This window comes from Bos mutus, chromosome 2 (assembly GCF_027580195.1).
Source record: "Bos mutus isolate GX-2022 chromosome 2, NWIPB_WYAK_1.1, whole genome shotgun sequence".
Lineage (NCBI taxonomy): Eukaryota > Metazoa > Chordata > Mammalia > Artiodactyla > Bovidae > Bos > Bos mutus.
In genome coordinates, this window is record NC_091618.1 from 127,142,580 (window position 1) to 127,160,863 (window position 18,284).

Here is an 18,284-nt window from a genome sequence, read left to right on the forward strand (position 1 = left end):
CTCATATAGGAGACATTCAGTATGTTGAACTGAACCAAAATTTAAAAGTATAACAAATCCGTACCTCAAGTCATAAGATTAAGTTGGAAACACAGGTTTGATATTCCTTTGATTAGAAATAAGACCCAAAGACATAAAACATATATTGGTGTTTTATAATTATGTTTGAATTTTACAAATGGTTTATGTTATTTCAGGTAATCATAGTATTAAGTATATTAAATGAAGAAACTTCAAATCGAGGTTACATACTTTAGTTGTATTATAAAATGTAATACAAATGTAATAAAATGTATACAAATGGTACCCCTGATTATTTTATTTTTTTCCTGCTATAAACCTCTGTTGATTATCCAGATAATCATAATACCATTATGGATAATCATGGACACCATTAACATAAAAAACTTAAATATTAATACCTTTGAGTTATTTGTGCTAAATACTGAGTTTAATCATCATAATCTTCATAAAAACTTTATGAGATATTACTCTTCACATATAACAGATGAGGAACTTGAGGCTGAGAGTGGTATAATTTTTTTCAAGGCCAGAGGCAGAGTCTGCAAATAGCAGAATTGGAATTTAAACCCACAGTTTTCTGCCCATAAAGCCAATGTGCTTAATGGTTATGGTATGTCATAGAAAAACTCTAAAAACTAACTAGAAAATAAAAATAATTAAGCAAAGATATTTTAATTATTTTCAGGTAAAATGAAAGTAGTCACAAGTTCCCCTTTATATTTGAGTCTCAAAGTCTGTCTTCTTTGAAGCTCAGGTTCAGAGTATCTTAGATGCTTCTTACCCTTAGTTATATGAGTGGAATTGGAATTTAATAAGTCTGAACAGGAGAAAGATACCTAACAAAGCAGGTTTATCGAACAAGAAGGCTAAAAAGTTTTGGAAGTAACAGTCCGAGTCAAACAGCATACAGAGAGCTCAAATATTTGAAGGGCAAGAATTATTGGGTTCTGATGTTCAACCTGGGCAGATTCTAGAAATAGACCAAAGTTTTAGGATTTTATGCCCTCTCTGATCATATCTGCACTAGTCAGTCAGATTTATTTAGTAGAATTAATAAGTGATAAACTAGAAAGCTCTTTCTTCTGAGTCCCTGCTGCTGCTGCTAAGTTGCTTCAGTCATGTCCAACTCTGTGGGACCCCATAGACGGCAGGCCACCAGGCTCTGCCATCCCTGGGATTCTCCAGGCAGGAACACTGGAGTGGGTTGCCATTTCCTTCTCCAATGCATGAAAGTGAAAGTGAAGTCGCTCAGTCCTGTCTGACTCTTAGCGACACCATGGACTGCAGTCCACCAGGCTCCTCCATCCATGGGATTTTCCAGGCAAGAGTACTGGAGTGGGTTGCCATTGCTTTCTCCATAGAAAAGATAAATTTGAGATTCCCCTACACTACACATGTTATATCAATGCTTTTCAAGCTCATTCCTGTAAAGATTGTCCAGCATTCAAATAGAAAAAGGGCAGTAAAAGAATTACACACAACATAGAATGGCACAAGCTTTTCTAACCTGTTCCTATCCCATTCCTAACCTGTCCTATAGCAGTCCATACCAAAATCATGTTATAGAGACTTTTCCCTGTTAGCAAAAAACATGTGCCATTAAATAAATCAATTAGTATTATTAATTTGTGTTTTATTGTTTATTATCATTATCAATTTATTTGTAGTTTGTATTGTATTTATATGTGGATGAACTTCCAGATGTTCAAGCTGGTTTTAGAAAAGGCAGAGGAACCAGAGACCAAAGTGCCAACATCCACTGGATCATCAAAAAAGCAAGAGAGTTCCAGAAAAACATCTACCCTTGCTTTATTGACTATACCAGAGCCTTTGAATGTGTAGATCACAACGAACTGTGGAAAATTCTGAAAGAGATGGGAATATCAGACCACCTGACCTGCCTCCTTAGACATCTGTATGCAGGTCAAGAAGCGACAGTTAGATCTGGACATGGAACAATAAAATGGTTCCAAATCAGGAAAGAAGTACATCAAGGCTGTATACTGTCATCCTGTTTATTTAACTTATATGCAGAGTACATCATGAGAAATGCTGAGCTGGATGAAGCACAAGCTGGAATCAAGACTGCCAGGAGAAATATCGATAACCTCAGATACACAGATGACATCATCCTTATGGCAGAAAGTGAAGAACTAAAGAGCTTATTGATGAAAGTGAAAGAGGAAAGTGAAAAAGTTGGCTTAAAGCTCAACATTCAGAGAACTAAGATCAAGGCATCTGGTCCCATCACTTCATGGCAGATAGATGAGGAAATAATGGAAACAGTGACAGACTTTACCTTTTTTGGGCTCCAAAATCACTGCAGATGGTGACTGCAGCCATGTAATTAAGACACTTGCTCCTTGGAAGAAAAGCAATGGTCAACCTAGACAGTATATTAAAAAGCAGAGACATTACTTTGACAACAAAGTCTTTCTAGTCAAAGCTATGGTTTTTCCAGTAGTCATGTATGGATGTGAGAGTTGGACTATAAAGAAAGCTGAGTGCTGAAAAATTGATGCTTTTGAACTGTGGTGTTGGAGAAGACTCTTGAGAGTCCCTTGGACTGCAAGGAGATCCAACCACTCAATCCTAAAGGAAATCAGCCCTGAATATTCATTGGAAGGACTGATGCTGAAGCTGAAACTCCAATACTTTGGCCACTTGATGCCAAGAAATGACTCACTTGAAAAGACCCTGATGCTGGGAAAGACTGAAGGCAGGGGAAGAATGGGACAACAGAGTGTGAGACGGTTGGATGACATCACCAACATGATGGACATGAGTGTGAGTAAGCAATGGGAGTTGGTGATGGACAACAAGTAAGCAATGGGAGTTGGTGAGCTGCAGTCCATGGGGTCACAAAGAGTCAGACACAACTGAGCAACTGAACTGAACTGAAGCTTGACTGAGAGTTGTATAATGGTCACATGCCTAAGAAGTTTATTCCTACCATTTTACTTGTTCATATAAAATTAATACTCACAAAATGGAGGTCTGTGAATTTTCTCTTTTAAAGGCATCTGTAACAGTTCTCTGGAGGAATCTTAAACAGAATCTTATGGTAAAAAAAAAAAATTTATCCTTGTTAAAACCAGAGATGGGCCAGGAAGAAAAGGATTGGCAAAACGTAGTCAGTGGTCACCTAGGGTGACTGTGTTTGGATGGCCGCCATCTTGGCAGAGATGCAGTGCTACATTTTTATTTCTCACCTCACTCCTGCCAGGAAGCAGGAGATCTGATGGATACTTACCACAAGTTTTTATCTATTTTTGTAAAGCCCGCTCAATGGCACCAGATTCATCATATAGACATGTTTAGATTATGAGGGAAGTTTCTGTGTCTTTTGATCTGAGAACACCATATGAAAAATAAGATATTTTGGGGGACTATGGATATAAGTTGTTGATTGGGGTTTTCAAGAGTTGTTGACAGTGCTTAGTGATTAACTGTGGTATACAGCTACGTGCATAACTCTTTACTTGATGGGGATTATTTTCTTTCCAAAGTGTGGTTGTAATATTTTTCTTTATATAATCAAATTTTCAACAAGAGGCCAAATAGGTGACAAAATTATCTTTCAAATATTAAATCGACTATAACAGTAATGGTGTTTGGTGTCAGGCAGGTAATTTGTGAGTGTAATACCTCTTCCAGAAGGCTAATGAGAAGCAAAAAAAATTTAAAAGATCTGTGTGTTGTGTGTTTTTTTCTACCCATTTTTTTCACCCATATATATACATATATATATATGGAATCTGGCACTATGTCATACATTGAATACAGTCAGGAGAAAGACAGAGTTCCAGGTACCCAAATGGCCTTCAGAATACCACCCAGTCACTCTCCCTTGACTGGAGGCTGCCAGGAAGCAACACAGGACTAGGTCAGGTATAGAGATGTTCCTTTTCTCAGCCAGACAACAAGTATCAGACTGGGTTGGCAATAGTCTTTTAAATATATTCAAAGATTGTTTTTTTTTTCCCAAAATATCATGTAACTAGAGTAGTCCCAAGACAGCTATTTGCAGTTGATATACAGAAGAATGTCAGTTATGAGAAGCGGAATAACTCACTTTTTTCATGAATGAGTCAGGTCTACTCTAAAAGTTCAGAACCAATATGAATACTTGAAAACATTAGTTTTTCTTTGCTATTTAGACATTTACCAAAGAGATATATGGAGAGGAATATATTAACTCTCTCTGTATAAATATTAAATGTTATTCAAATGTTATTAACGGTACAGAATGGAAGCCATCTGTACACATGCCATATAAATATTAAAGAAATATCAAAAGCACAATTATTAGCATATGCATAAAATGGTATATAATCCTAGAATGAGCATGGAGCATGAATGCCAACGATGTTCAAAAACACATCAGCAAGTGTGATCAGCATTCTTCTAACCATCATTTGTTCTTTCTGTTATAACTGTGGATTACAAAATTAATAAATAAAAATATATAAGTCATTTCTCTGGTGCCTAACAGTGGGATAAACACTGGAGGAGGGGAGTCTACAAAATACAAAATCCATTGTTCCTTCCTTTAAAAAAACTTGCCATCTAGTCAGTAAGTCAGAGCTGACACAAAAATCAATTTAATTATTAAATGAATCAAAATAAAAAGCCAAGGGGGAGAGAGAGGAAGAAGTCTTTCTTATGGAAGGGGAAAAAACTGAAGGTGGGAGGAAAAGGGGATGACAGAGGGAGGATGAGATGGTTGGGTGTCATCACCGACTCAATGGGCATGAGTTTGAGCAAGCTCCACGTGTTGGTGATGGACAGGGAAGCCTGGTGTGCTGCAGTTCATGGGGTCACAAAGAGTCAGAAACCACTGAGCGACTGAACTGAACTGAACTGAATGGTCTGTAACGTCTGGTTTGCCTGAGCTAGCACTGGTTCATACTTATTTTTTTGGTATATCATATTCCAACATATATATTTTTGAAATATATTTTTGAAAAATTGTAATACACTTTAAAATAAAACTGTTATTTATCTGCCAAAATCACAATCCTAATTTTCTATCTGTAAATATATATTGTAAATAAATAAATGATTTTTAGCATCCTACTTTCATTAGCATCCCAGTTCAGATGACATATGATTGTTGAGGTAATCTAAACATCAAGGAACAATAGACTGAACAAAACAGGTAAGATTGAAAATGGAAAAGATGAGAATGGACATTTCATCAGAGAAAGTAATAAAATTTAATGACTGGAGAGAAGTGATCAAAAGTGATTACCAAATGCTCAGTCTTTAATAAATGGGAAAACGGCGGCAGAACTCTGAAAATCTATAAAGTTGGAAATATTATAAAATGTAAAGAAAAATTACTCAAAATTCTTTTGTCCCAAGGCCCCACAATACTTCATACCAGTATTCTTTAATTTGTTTCTAGGAAACACATTTGAACTGTTTTTAGCTCTACTGTGAATTCTCTTTTAAAACCTGTGGCGGATTCATGCTGATGTATGGCAAAACCAATATAATATTGTAAAGTAATTAGCCTCCAATTAAAATAAATAAATTAAAAACATAATTAAAAAAATAAAAGTTGATTATCATTTATATATAGTATATGTGCTGAAGCACTTTATCTGAATAATTAGAGATTTTATAAGTGGCTGAAGTATCACCTTTTCCTGCAAATGGGAACTTACAAAGAGTTGTTTTAGAGGTGAGAAACTAAGGCCTGGGAACTAAGGCTTGTATTGCTCTGAATTATATGGGTTAAAAATGATGAATCATATTTATGTAGCACTGAAGAGGTATCAGCCACTGTCCTAAGCAAGCTATGTATATTGAATGATTTCACCTTACAATAAAGCCTATGAGGTAAGCACTATATTACTACCATCCTCATTTTGTAGTAGGAAAAAGTAAGGTTCAGAGAGGTTAAGAATTATTTTAAGGTTGCACAGGCGGTAAGTGGAAGAAATGGGATTTGAGCCCAAGTCTTCAGACGCAGAGTCATTTCTCTTATCCACTCTATTATAGTGCCAATCACACCAAGAAAGTCAAGAAGCAGTTGTGACAGTCTTTCATCCTGAAGATCATACACAGAACTGCATACATTTAGAGATATTGTGTTAGAATTATTTCTCTCCTGCATGTATGGAGGATACATTTCTTGTAACTACAAGGAGATCCTCATAATTCAGAACAATAAATCAAACTCAAATAATTTTCTCTCACTTGTGCACAGGGGCATGCTTACAAAACATTTATAAAATCCTCTTTAAGGAAGAGCATGTTTCAATCTTTGAGGTCACCCGTGTAGCCTATTGGGCTTTCCTGGTGGCTCAGACAGTAAAGACTCTGCTTGCAATGTAGGAGCCTATTAATATTGAAATACAGAAATGAAAGGAGAAAATTAAACCTCAGTTGTGCTTAATATGGAGAAAGAAATGGCAACCCACTCCAGTACTCTCGCCTGGAGAGGTGCCTGGCGGGCTACAGTCCATGGGGTCGCAAAGAGTCGGACACAACTGAGCGACTAACACTTGTGCTTAATAAGCATTCAAATATCTTGAGTCAAGAAGGTTCACTGGAAAAAACATATTCTCATGCTAATTTGCAACATTGTGGTTGAGAATAGCAGTTTTAAGAATTACCAAATCATTTTCTAGTAACATTCAACAATATTTCCAAAGTGTTTTTCTATCATCATCAGAAAGAGAAACATTAAAATTATATTTGCAAATATTTCACTTAACAATAACACAATCTCACTGTATTTTTGGAATATTCAAATACCCAAGGATTGTTTTCAATGACAAAAATTTTAAATGAATGCTATTCTATTTGTATTGTGGGGCATGTTCTATTGCTGTATGCTGAATCAAAATCTTAAAGGATTTACATCTTTTCAAAAGAATCTAACACTACAGAGAACCTTTTACATTTGCTAAAACCTTGAGCAAGGTTTTACTGTAAACATTGAACTGTAGTTTCTTAAATTATTGTAACATGTATTAATGTAATTGCAAGCAGTGATGGATGTAATACTTTTTGATTTGGAATATCAAGAGTGTCTTTATAGACCTCCACAAAGCCTTTTGAAGGGTCGAGGGAGGGATAATCTAGGTTTTGGAAGGGTGGGGGCACAATTGCCTTCCTACAGTCTGCTGCTGGATGGGATGGAGGAGGGATCATCTAGGTCTTAGATGATGGAAAGGTACAGCTGCATCTCCACCTGCCTCATCTTGGATGGAGCAGACATGGGATCATGTAGGTTTTAGGAAGATTAGAGGCAGAGCTTCATTGTCATCCTTTACATGTTTAAGCCACCAGAGAGAAGTTATTGCAACATTGTTTCATGTTTTAAATTAGGAATGCTACAAAACAAAAGAATAAGAGAATGCTCCCAGGAAAAGAGGGTTAGGGGTCAAAATAGCTAGAGGAATTTAGATTTTGAAGCAAATACAAACCCCCAAAAATAAAATAGTTCTCTAAACAAAAAGGGAGACCATGTGCCCTAATTTTAAATGCAGTTACTATGAAAGAACTATCCCTCAAATGTCTATTATTTGAAATTAAATGTCTATTATTTGAAATTAAAAAAATCTCTTTTAACATTGTTTCGCTTTAAATTTATGGTGTGAATGTTACTGCTTCCTTAGTTAATGATATGCTTTTAAAACTATTAATTTGTTTAATATACTTTTTAATGTGCATCTACATAAAAACTTAGGGAGGGCATTTAGTAGACAGTATTTAAAACATTATTTTCTCACATTTTTCTGTATTTTCCCCTTTCTGTTTTTCTAGTATGCCTGCTAAAAATCAAGTATTATACTCCAAGGCAAAACCATCTCCTAACCTACTCTATTCACTTTAATGGTAAATAACTAATGATCTCTATTTGAATTAGTAAAGTAACCCAAACAAAAATAATTGAAACACATTAAAAACTAATTTCACATGTAGATATATTTATCACACGTACCTTTACATTCAATAATATATTTGTTGTTAACTTTCACATCTTTCACAGCAATAAGAGTTAGTGTGCTTTTCATCATGGGATATTTAATTGGATAAAATAAAATGTCACTGAAAGACACAGGGCTGGAAGGACACAAAGAAACAATGTGTAATAATGATAATCCTAAGTATCTTTGTACTTCTAAGTAATTTCACAGATAAAAAATTAGAAGTACAAAGATACTTAGGATTATCATTATTACAAAGTAGTATTTAAAAATTAGACTCTTTTCATTTGGTATTGAACTCACTGCTCTAATTATAAAATCTAAGGACCTGAAAGCATTTTGAATGTACCCTAGGGTCTAATTCCCTCTGAAATTTTGCATACCTTTTATGACATCTCAAGAGCTTCCCTGGTGGTTCAGAGGTTAAAGTGTCTGCCTGCAATGCAGGAGACCTGGGTTCGATCCCTGGGTCGGGAAGATCCCCTGGAGAAGGAAATGGCAACCCACTCCAGTATTCTTGCCTGGAGAATCCCATGGATGGAGGAGCCTGGTGGGCTACAGTCCGCAGGGTCGCAAAGAGTCGGATACGACTGAGCGACTTCAGTTTCCTTTCCTGTGACATCTCAAGTGCTGCTGGAACACTGCGTCAGTGCCTACAATTTGGGGACGTTAGTCCCTGAAGCACTCATCCATTTTTGAAGACCTCACATTAAAAAGAAACACTTTTATAGAAAGAGGTCTGTGCTTTAGATTTCATTCAATAAACCTGATTCTTTGGCTGGGTTGAGGGAGATAAAGAACCAAGTCCTGGTATGTGAATAGGGAAGACTGAAATAGAGAGGGCTGAGTGAGGCACGTACAGAATTTAGTTCTCCTTTCACAGGACAGTGTTTCAAGCACCAAGAGCATACATAACGTTCTCTCTTAGGTCTCACATCTTACTCTTTCCAATCCTTCTAAGTCACAGTGTGGGGACTTCTAATGTATTGCCTTCAGGGCTGAAACAAGTCCATAGACACAATCAGGTCAATGTAGGTCTATATTCCTCATTCTAGATAAATCAGTCAGTATTACAGTCTCTTAAATCCATCTGGGCAGAAGTTTTGCTTGCTTATTTGTTTTTTTGTAAAGAAAGATGCTCAAAGACATTCGGAACCCCATCCGTTTCTGACGCATGACTGGGGTGGAGACAGTATGTCTCTTTTCACCTTAAAGTTGCAATTTTAATGTCACAGAACTCTTTGAACAATGCAAACTTTACATTTAACAATTTTATATGGACTGCTTCTAAGCAAAATCTTCAGTTTCTGAAAGAGCACATGTGACTTTTTAAATTTAGTAAGGACCTTACATTCGTCCCATTAACTTCCAACTTTTCGGGTGGTTTCTGTCTAGATATTTGTTATGTCTGGTTATGTTTCCCAGAATTTTCACAGTTCTGCATTTTTGCGGGCATATTTCCTGTATGTTTCTTTAAATTCTACAAATATGTTGACAGGATAGAGTCCAGAAAAAGAGTTCTGCATACTTCCAAAAGAAAAGTCCCTCAGGGTGACTTAACCTTAGGGATGGTTAGTCACCAAATTCCTAATCTCTCCTGTGACTGACACCAGAGACCTAGGCCAACGCTAGGCTCAATTTAAGACCATTCTAGGCTGCCATTGCAAACATTTACAATTAGGCACTGAAGCTGATAACCCCTAGCTATTATGTTACAAGATAAATTTAGCATAGAGTTAAGTATCATGTAAAAGTTTTCATGTGATATGTAATCAAAAACTTACTTCAAAGCATACTTTAAAATAGATTAGGAAAATTATCATTTTTCTGGGACTAAAGATCTTAAGCAGTTTTGAATCTCAGTATTTCATCTACTATTATTTCTGAAATAATAGTACTGATACAAATACTGAAATATTCAGTATAAATACTGAAATAAATACTGAAATACTCAGTATTTCATCAGATCTATAATTAAAGAACAAGAGGTATAATTTTCTAAAAAACATAGTTCTCATACACATTCTTCTATTGTTACCATGATAATATTTTTCTGGCAGTAATTGAAACAGAGTCTTACCAAAGGAGCTGGGTTCCTTGCTAGGCTGGGGAGTCAAGGAGGCATTATTCATAGCATTATCCTGGATTTTATGATCATCTACCTGGAAATCATTCACTGGAAAACATATATAGCCAATTAAAATAGAGGACATTGTCACAAGCTCATAACTGTACACATAAAACAAAGCACAGAAGTTGTGTTTAGAAAAGTAAATGTCTAGAAATTTTATTTACATTGCTTTGTTAAATTGTGCTGCATGCTCATTTGCTCAGTCACATCTGACTTTTGAGACCCTATGAACTGTAGTCTGCCAGGCTCCTCTGCCCACGGGATTTTTCCAGGCAAAGATACTGGAGTGGGTTGCCATTTCCTTGTTCAGGGGATCTTCCTGACCCAGGGATCAAACCTGAGTCTCCTGTATCTCCTGCACTGGCAACTGGATTCTTACCCAGAGCCACCTGGGAAGTGGTGAACAGTGGTGAATCTTTAAACCTATCTATACATATATCTTATAATATTTCCATGAGTATCTTTGATGTTCTTTGTCAAAACAAAAGGGGGTAACAGTTAATGTTTAAGTCACTCCTTTAATTAATTTTATAGCTGGATAAAACTGATCTTCAGTGGTAGTTTCCAAAGAACCATTTTCCCTCAAATTGTTATAAACCTAAGGGATTTTAGCAGTCCTACTCTTGTGCCTAAATTTTACTACAGTATTCTCAGAAAGGAAAATTAAATAATCTAACCTACAAATTTTTTTTTCGATGAAAATAATTTCCACTATAAATTTCTTAGGGCTTCCCAGGTGGCGCTACTGGTAAAGAACCCACCTGCCAATGCAGTAGACATAAGAGACACGGGTTTGACCCCTGGTTGGGAAGATCCTCTGGAGGAGGGCATGGCAACCCACTCCCCACGGACAGAGCCTGGGGTTTACAGTTCATAGGGTCACAAAGAATTGGACACGACAAAGAATTTAGCACACATAAATTTGTTAATTCTCTATTTCTTAAAAAAATTAAGATAGTGACTAATTTATATCAGATTTAGAGTGAATACAAGGGATCTTCACTTGCATGGCTGCAGCAAAATCTGGGTAAACCTGAACATCCTTTAAGATGTCTTATTTTAAAAAGAATGCCTATAAAATGAAGTAAAAGGAGATGAGAAATAAACATACATGTGTCTTCACAGGTGTTCTTGCATTCTTCTAGTGATTCAAAGTTGTTGAGATTCCCGAGACACCCACCATATGTGAAACGTTCACACTGCTTTGATTGATTGTTATAAAAATACCTAATGATATAACCACGACAGATTCCAGTATCTTCTTCCAAAAAGCAGTAATCTGGCTTTTCTAGAAATTATTAAAACATAAGAAAGTAGTATTCTTTTTTTGAGTAATTTAATTATGTTAATTAAAAATATAAACAACTGGTTAAGTTGAAGTTATTTAAGGAGTACATATGAAAAGATAAAGATAAAAGGTAAAATATAACATTATCCGTAACTGTGTTTTATCCACTTTGACATTTAGAACAATGTATGTACAACGAACATACATTGAGTCTACTGGAATTTCAAGTTCTAAATTTCTCATAGTTAGCACATTAACTATCAACTTTTTCATATATTGAGAGAATAAAAGATATTGGGGTTTGATTACCCTTGGTTTGGAAGTGTAAAGTATTATGGCAAAAATTTGGTTTATTTATTTTTGTTAACCTTATGTGCATCTACATTTAGGAAAGATCCACAAATTTCATAATTTTCAGATGTGTAATCTAATTTTAAAGTATACTGTACTGCTTCATTATGAATGGCTTCAATTTTTATAAACAGAGAAGTTTTGAGGCGGGGTGGAGGCTTTCATAGCTATACTTAGAAGCTCCTAAATTCTTATGCTGAAATCAATATCTGTATTAGGTATGACATCCTCCACCACTGTGTCTCTTATTTTTCTTCCAGGCATTGGAATGACTCCAATAGTGCAGAGGCAGAAAGGAAATACATGTTCAGGGATTGGAGAGGCTTTTGAAAAAGCCTAATACCCAATCTTTGATAGTGCTCCAATCCAGGCTAAACACAGCTGTCATAGAAGTTATGCCACTGTGGTTTACATTACAAGCCTTGTTTACATTCATACTCAGAAAGAAGAGCTTCAAATTATTTTCAAAATTATGATTGCAAGATATATTGTGCTTGAATTTTCAGGGGAAAGCTCCAGCTTCCCCATTTTCTGCCCTCTGTGCTGCTGCCCATGAAGGCAAAAATGAACCGCACAATCTTTTCACATCTTAAAGCATGTTGTATCCATCTCAAGGAAACAATATTCATGAGTGTTTATTTTAAAAAGAACATGTATTTAATAATATTAACGATTTCTGAAACAGTAGAAAAATCAATCTGCATGAAAAAATTATTTTATTAAGTAAAATATAATATTTTAATATAGAGTAAAATATCTATTACTATGACTTCTCAAAGTACCAATTTGAAAATTATTTAGTTCCTGTTTACTGCCTCTTGTTTCTTAAGGTGACTGTTACTATTATTTCCATGGTAACAATTTGTGGTTAAGTATGATATATGAAATAAGGAAAAATCCTACTTCCTTAAATTTTTTTAATATACAATAAGAGAAAGAAAAATACATTTGATCACTAAGTTGATTTGTTTAGGTCTTAGTATGTACTTCTTATAAAACTTTAAATCATATTAACAAATAATATAAGAATTCTATGCTTAACAAAAGGGAGTAGGTAAAAAAATATTGACTATAAAGATGAGAAAATGGTAATAAATTATCCTGAAATGTAATTAAGGAATTATACAATTGGAAGTTGCTATCATTTATATGAGACCCCATTGTAGGACAGATTTTATTTTATTAATTGATATTGCATACTTGTAAAATTATTCTGCTTAGGCCTACAGCTTAAAATATTTATGATTAAAAATTAAGAAATTCATTCCAGTATTCCTCAGATAAATAAAGTTTTAATATTTGTATTGAATCTGTATATACAGTTGTTGCTCTAAATTGATGCTCAGTTAAAACCTAGAATGCAAGCTTTAAGCTATATACCAACTTCCATAAGCCACATGATTCTCACTCCTAACTTTTGTTCCAAGCTGCCAACTTGGTAACTATCTGAAGCAAACAAGGTGGGTTGTAGAGAATCTCCATTGCCTCTGTAACTGTTCTGATGGTGATGCTACGAGGTATGTAACAAAGTTAACTTCAAATCAGTATGTTTAAAGGTCTTCATTATTGATTAATTTCAGCATCTGACCATTTTTAAATGTGAATAGAATTGATAGCTTTATTCTCTTTCATATGTAGGATCAAAATAGAATCAATTCTGAATCATTAAATATAAATTAAGTAGCATAATTTTCTAGTAACTTTTCCCTGCATATAATTTTTTCCTAATTCTACATTTTTGAAAAAAAAAATCCTAACATTTAAATATCAAAGATATCATCTCTTACTTGATCGACAAAAAAGCCTAGTTATAAATATGATATTACAGATAGGAAGAATTTCATTTAACTGAGGTAGTGAACACTTTTGCAAAAATTAATTCAATATTTATAGAAAGTTATTTTACCTTGTAAATAAATACATTTACTTATGTTGGTTATACAAACTTTGCTGCTGAATTTATTTTATAAATTTTGATTGTAATTCTGGACCATAAACTATTTTAAGCTTATCAATGAGTTGTATAATTCTTCAGCTCTTTCTCACATAATTAAGTCAAAGTCAGTAAAACTAAAATTCACTTTGAATTGTGTATCTCTTTCATGTCTTAGGGCTTCCCTGGTGGCTCACTTTCTTTCATTTTCATGTCATGAGTTAAATAATTTCATCTTTTTGTTCAATAGTTTCTCATTCCTATGTAAATGCTGTGAATGGTAATTGAGTAAAGTCATTTTCTAGACCTTTATTAAAAAGAAGCATGTCTTTCTTGTTACAACATATTCACCAAAACTTAATTATTTTTAATTAAAAACTATAAGTAAAATTACTTAAATCCCCAAATTAAAAATATGTAAACACTACATAATGTTGACAGAAGCCATTATTTATTGTTAAATATCTCCACATATTTTTTGCATGTAGATTTTGACAACTCAAAGGCATATCCACTCAGGAGAATACTGAACAAAACTTGCTAGAGCCACACACCACTGGGGTTATCAAAGGATGAGACATCTGAGAACTAAAGAAGGAACAGCAACATCTAAACCACTATTTGGGAGATGTTAGAATAGCAGGTGCGTGGCTCCGGATTGTTACTGATCTCATACCAGACAGCACACCACATGAGAATGAGTAAACACAGAGCTTAAGTCTTCCCTTATGAACTATCATGCATATTGTTTCTACTTTTTTTATTATATCCACTGAACAAAAACTCCATTTCAAAAATCACGTGGATTTATGATGAATCTCTTATCAGAGAAAGCTGAGAATTGAATTTCCAAGTACCTTATATAAATGCTACTAACGAGCACACAAATGAACATTCACCTTTTTGCAGTGTTGTTTTCATCTTTCGTGTGTTCTTTGGATAATCTGCAAGAAAAACAATATATGTGTATCAATTATCACAATTTATTATATAAAGTTATGACTTTCCATTTATCAACTAGGATGATGTATTTATTACTATTAAAATTATTCTTATACAGAATGTCAATGAATAAATTTCCTTTTATTTTCTCTAGATATTAAATTAGTTAGATTATTACAGTATAACCATGAAGTCACCTATGTTTTAATATAATAATGTCTTAAAAACTATTTTAAAACATTCTAACCCATTTACAAAAATAATAATTCATGGTGAACTAAGTTTGCTATTCAAAATATCTATGGTTAAATATATATCTTTATTAAAATAATGTGAAATATGAAAGTAATTCAAACAGCCTACTTGGCCTATAAAAACAGTTCATTTCTACAGAGGAATGGGAGTAGAGGTGAATGGAACCAGAATTACCTCCTTTCCTGATGGCTTCTCCTGCCAGTTATCTTAATCCAATTACAAGTTTCATTATTATTTCCAAATACAGAGGAGGAATGAAGCAAAAGATACCTGTGATGTCATTTTTGTTTTAATCTCATAGAATAATTGGAATTGCTCCACTGCTATTTGTCTTTCAGTTCAGTTCAGTCGCTCAGTCGTGTCCGACTCTTTGTAACCTCATGAATCGCAGCACATCAGGCCTCCCTGTCCATCACCAACTCCCGGAGTTCACTCAGACTCATGTCCATCGAGTCAGTGATGCCATCCAGCCATCTCATCCTCTGTCGTCCCCTTGTCCTCCCGCCCCCAATCCCTCCCAGCATCAGAGTCTTTTCCAATGAGTCAACTCTTCGCATGAGGTGGCCAAAGTACTGGAGTTTCAGCTTTAGCATCGTTCCTTCCAAAGAACACCCAAGGCTGATCTCCTTTAGAATGGACCGAATGGATCTCCTTGCAGTCCAAGGGACTCTCAAGAGTCTTCTCCAACACCACAGTTCAAAAGCATCAATTCTTCGGCGCTCAGCTTTCTTCACAGTCCAACTCTCACATCCATACATGACCACAGGAAAAACCATAGCCTTGACTAGACAGACCTTTGTTGGCAAAGTAATGTCTCTGCTTTTCAATATGCTATTTGTCTTTAACCCACTGTATTTCAAATATGGAATCCAAATTCTAGTTTAAATGATAGCTAATGAAATTCAAATTGATATATACAGTTTTAATTTGTTCATATAAACATTAGGAAACTGTTTTTTTGTATAATCATTTGTTTTATACAGAAAAGCTTTGGATAAGGCAGTTTATCACTATTTGGATGGCCAGATGGATGGAGGAGCCTGGTGGGCTGCAGTCCATGGGGTCGCTAGGAGTCAGACACGACTGACGTGACTTAGCACCAGCAGAGACATAAAAGGTCGGGGGGAAAAAGAGGTCAGAGACAGAGAATATGAGTATGAGTTGGTTAAATACCCCTTTCAGCCAGTGATCAGTCAGGTTATTCTCTGGAGAGTAAAATGTCTATGAGTGATAAGGTGATGTGGCTCATCTCTTTTCTGAGCTTTACTATGTTTTATTCAATACTCTTTTTTAAAAAGGTGTGTGTGTGTGTGAAATTCTAATTGTATTTTAAATGGTAAAATCTAATTTTTTTATTGTAAATAACCAACCTCTAGTTAATGTTTTTAGACAGTGGATTGTCACAGTAAGCTTACATTAAAATATAATGTGCAACTATTGTGTCATATTTTTAATTTATGAAAGGAGGGAAAGAATATAGAGTGCTACAAGAGTCATAGAGATGCTTGAACTCAATGTTCATGCAATATTAAAAGAGAACTTGTTACTCGCTGGTTTCATCCTAAGTCAGAGTAATTCATCTGGTATATGTGTAACTGATTCAAATAATGTGTTTTAGCACATTCGTATTATAGGTATATTTAAATTATCCTCAAGAATTCTGAGAACAGCCATGAACATACAATTTATTTTTATGCCACTTATAGCCTGAAAACATAGATAAGGTTTACAGCTAATTATCAAAGATATTTTCCTAGATGTATACAGAACATAACATTTATTAATGATGGTGTAAGAAGTAATAGCAGTATATTTTACTAATTATTTTAGTAATTCCTTGAATTCCAATATATATGAATTTACATTTTAACTTTTCATTAGGAATATTAACATTAATTCACAATTATCTGATTCTTTACCAGCCGAGCCACAAGGGAAGCCCATAAATACTGGAGTGGGTAGACCATCACTTCTCCAGTGGATCTTCCAGACCCAGGAATTGAACTGGGGTCTCTTGCATTGCAGCCAGATTCTTTACCAACTGAGCTATCAAGGGAAGCCTGCTATAATTATTATATACATTTTAACAACTGTAAAAAAAAAATATTTTTTGCCCTATTCTGTCTTCATCTTTTTCTTTTCTGTTGGGAATGGGAAGGGTAAAATCTGAACACTAACTTTTAATGTTTCTTATTTGTTGAAGTCAGCCTAGAAATTTTCTAATTAGACAGGAAAAGACTCTATAGACAGAATATTCTTGTTACTTGGTAGGTCACTATTCCAAAGAAATAAAACATAAAATAACAAAATTAAAAATTAAGAGAATGGAAAATGTATTTACGTACTCTTTAATTCCCTGTGGAGAAAATTCCCATGTAAATCCCCAAGAAAAACCACAAGTCATAGTTAGCCTAGCCAATAAAATAGTAATTAATATAAACAGCATACCTGTGCTTAGTCGCTAAGTCGTTTCTGACTCTTTGCGACCCCATGGATTCTAGCCCACCAGGCTCCTCTCTCCATGGGGATTCTCCAAGCAAGAATATTAAGGTTGCCATGCCTTCCTCCAGTGGATCTTCCCAACCCAGGGACTGAACCCAGGTCTCCTGCATTGCAGGCAGATTCTTTACCAGCTGAGCTACCAGGGAAATTCCCCTGGTATAAGTATAAACAGCAGACTTACTAGAGCCTTTAAAGATGTTTTAGGAATTTATAGTCTATGATTTAATTGTAAACAGTCAACCCTGCTGCAGAGGTGGACTGGCTAAAAAGTTAAATGGGACTTTGATCTCTTTCATCTATTTCTTTTAATTTCCATACTTTATACACTTATTTTTTTAAAAACTAATAATCAAATTCAATGTCGTTTTAGTTGTTGTTTAGTCGCTAAGTCTTATCTGACTATTTTGTACTGTAGCCCACCAGGCTCCTCTGTCCATGGGATTTCCCAGATAAGAATCCTGGAGTGGGGTGCCATTTCCTTCTCTAGGAGATCTTCCTGACCCAGGGATTGAACCCACGTCTTCTGTATTGGCAGGTGGATTCTTACCACTGAGTCACTAGGGGAGCCCTGTTTTGTTCAGGCTATGGGGAAAAAAGCAACTAAACCAAAAGACAAACATTTCAAAAGCCATTTTGAAACCATTTGCAAACTATGTTTCAACTTTTTCTACCTTATTAACCTTGTTACTATGTCTCTATTATTACACTGGTAAATACACCACACAAAACTATACATATTTGGAAACAACTGATAAACCACCTTTATCTGCAAAAGGACAGCTGAGGATACATATCAAACTGAACACATTTATAATTCCTATTCTCTGAAATATTTGGCTTGAATTTATTCTCAGGCATGGCAATGTACAAGTCATAATTTTCAATGCTCTCTCAAATAAAACAAAATTTCAG

The 18,284-nt window shown here is 34.9% G+C and overlaps 1 protein-coding gene across 2 annotated transcripts in view; it reads right to left on the minus strand.

The window, feature by feature from the left end:
• Positions 1–18,284, minus strand: part of TFPI (tissue factor pathway inhibitor) — a 96,281-nt gene that overhangs the window by 10,712 nt on the left and 67,285 nt on the right. For both annotated transcript variants that reach the window (XM_070359371.1, XM_005889544.2), the window contains exons 4-6: positions 14,573–14,617; positions 11,213–11,389; positions 10,051–10,146 (exon numbers count right to left, since the gene is read on the minus strand). In XM_070359371.1, the coding sequence (XP_070215472.1) occupies positions 10,051–10,146; positions 11,213–11,389; positions 14,573–14,617 (318 nt within the window). The remainder of the gene's footprint in view (positions 1–10,050; positions 10,147–11,212; positions 11,390–14,572; positions 14,618–18,284) is intronic.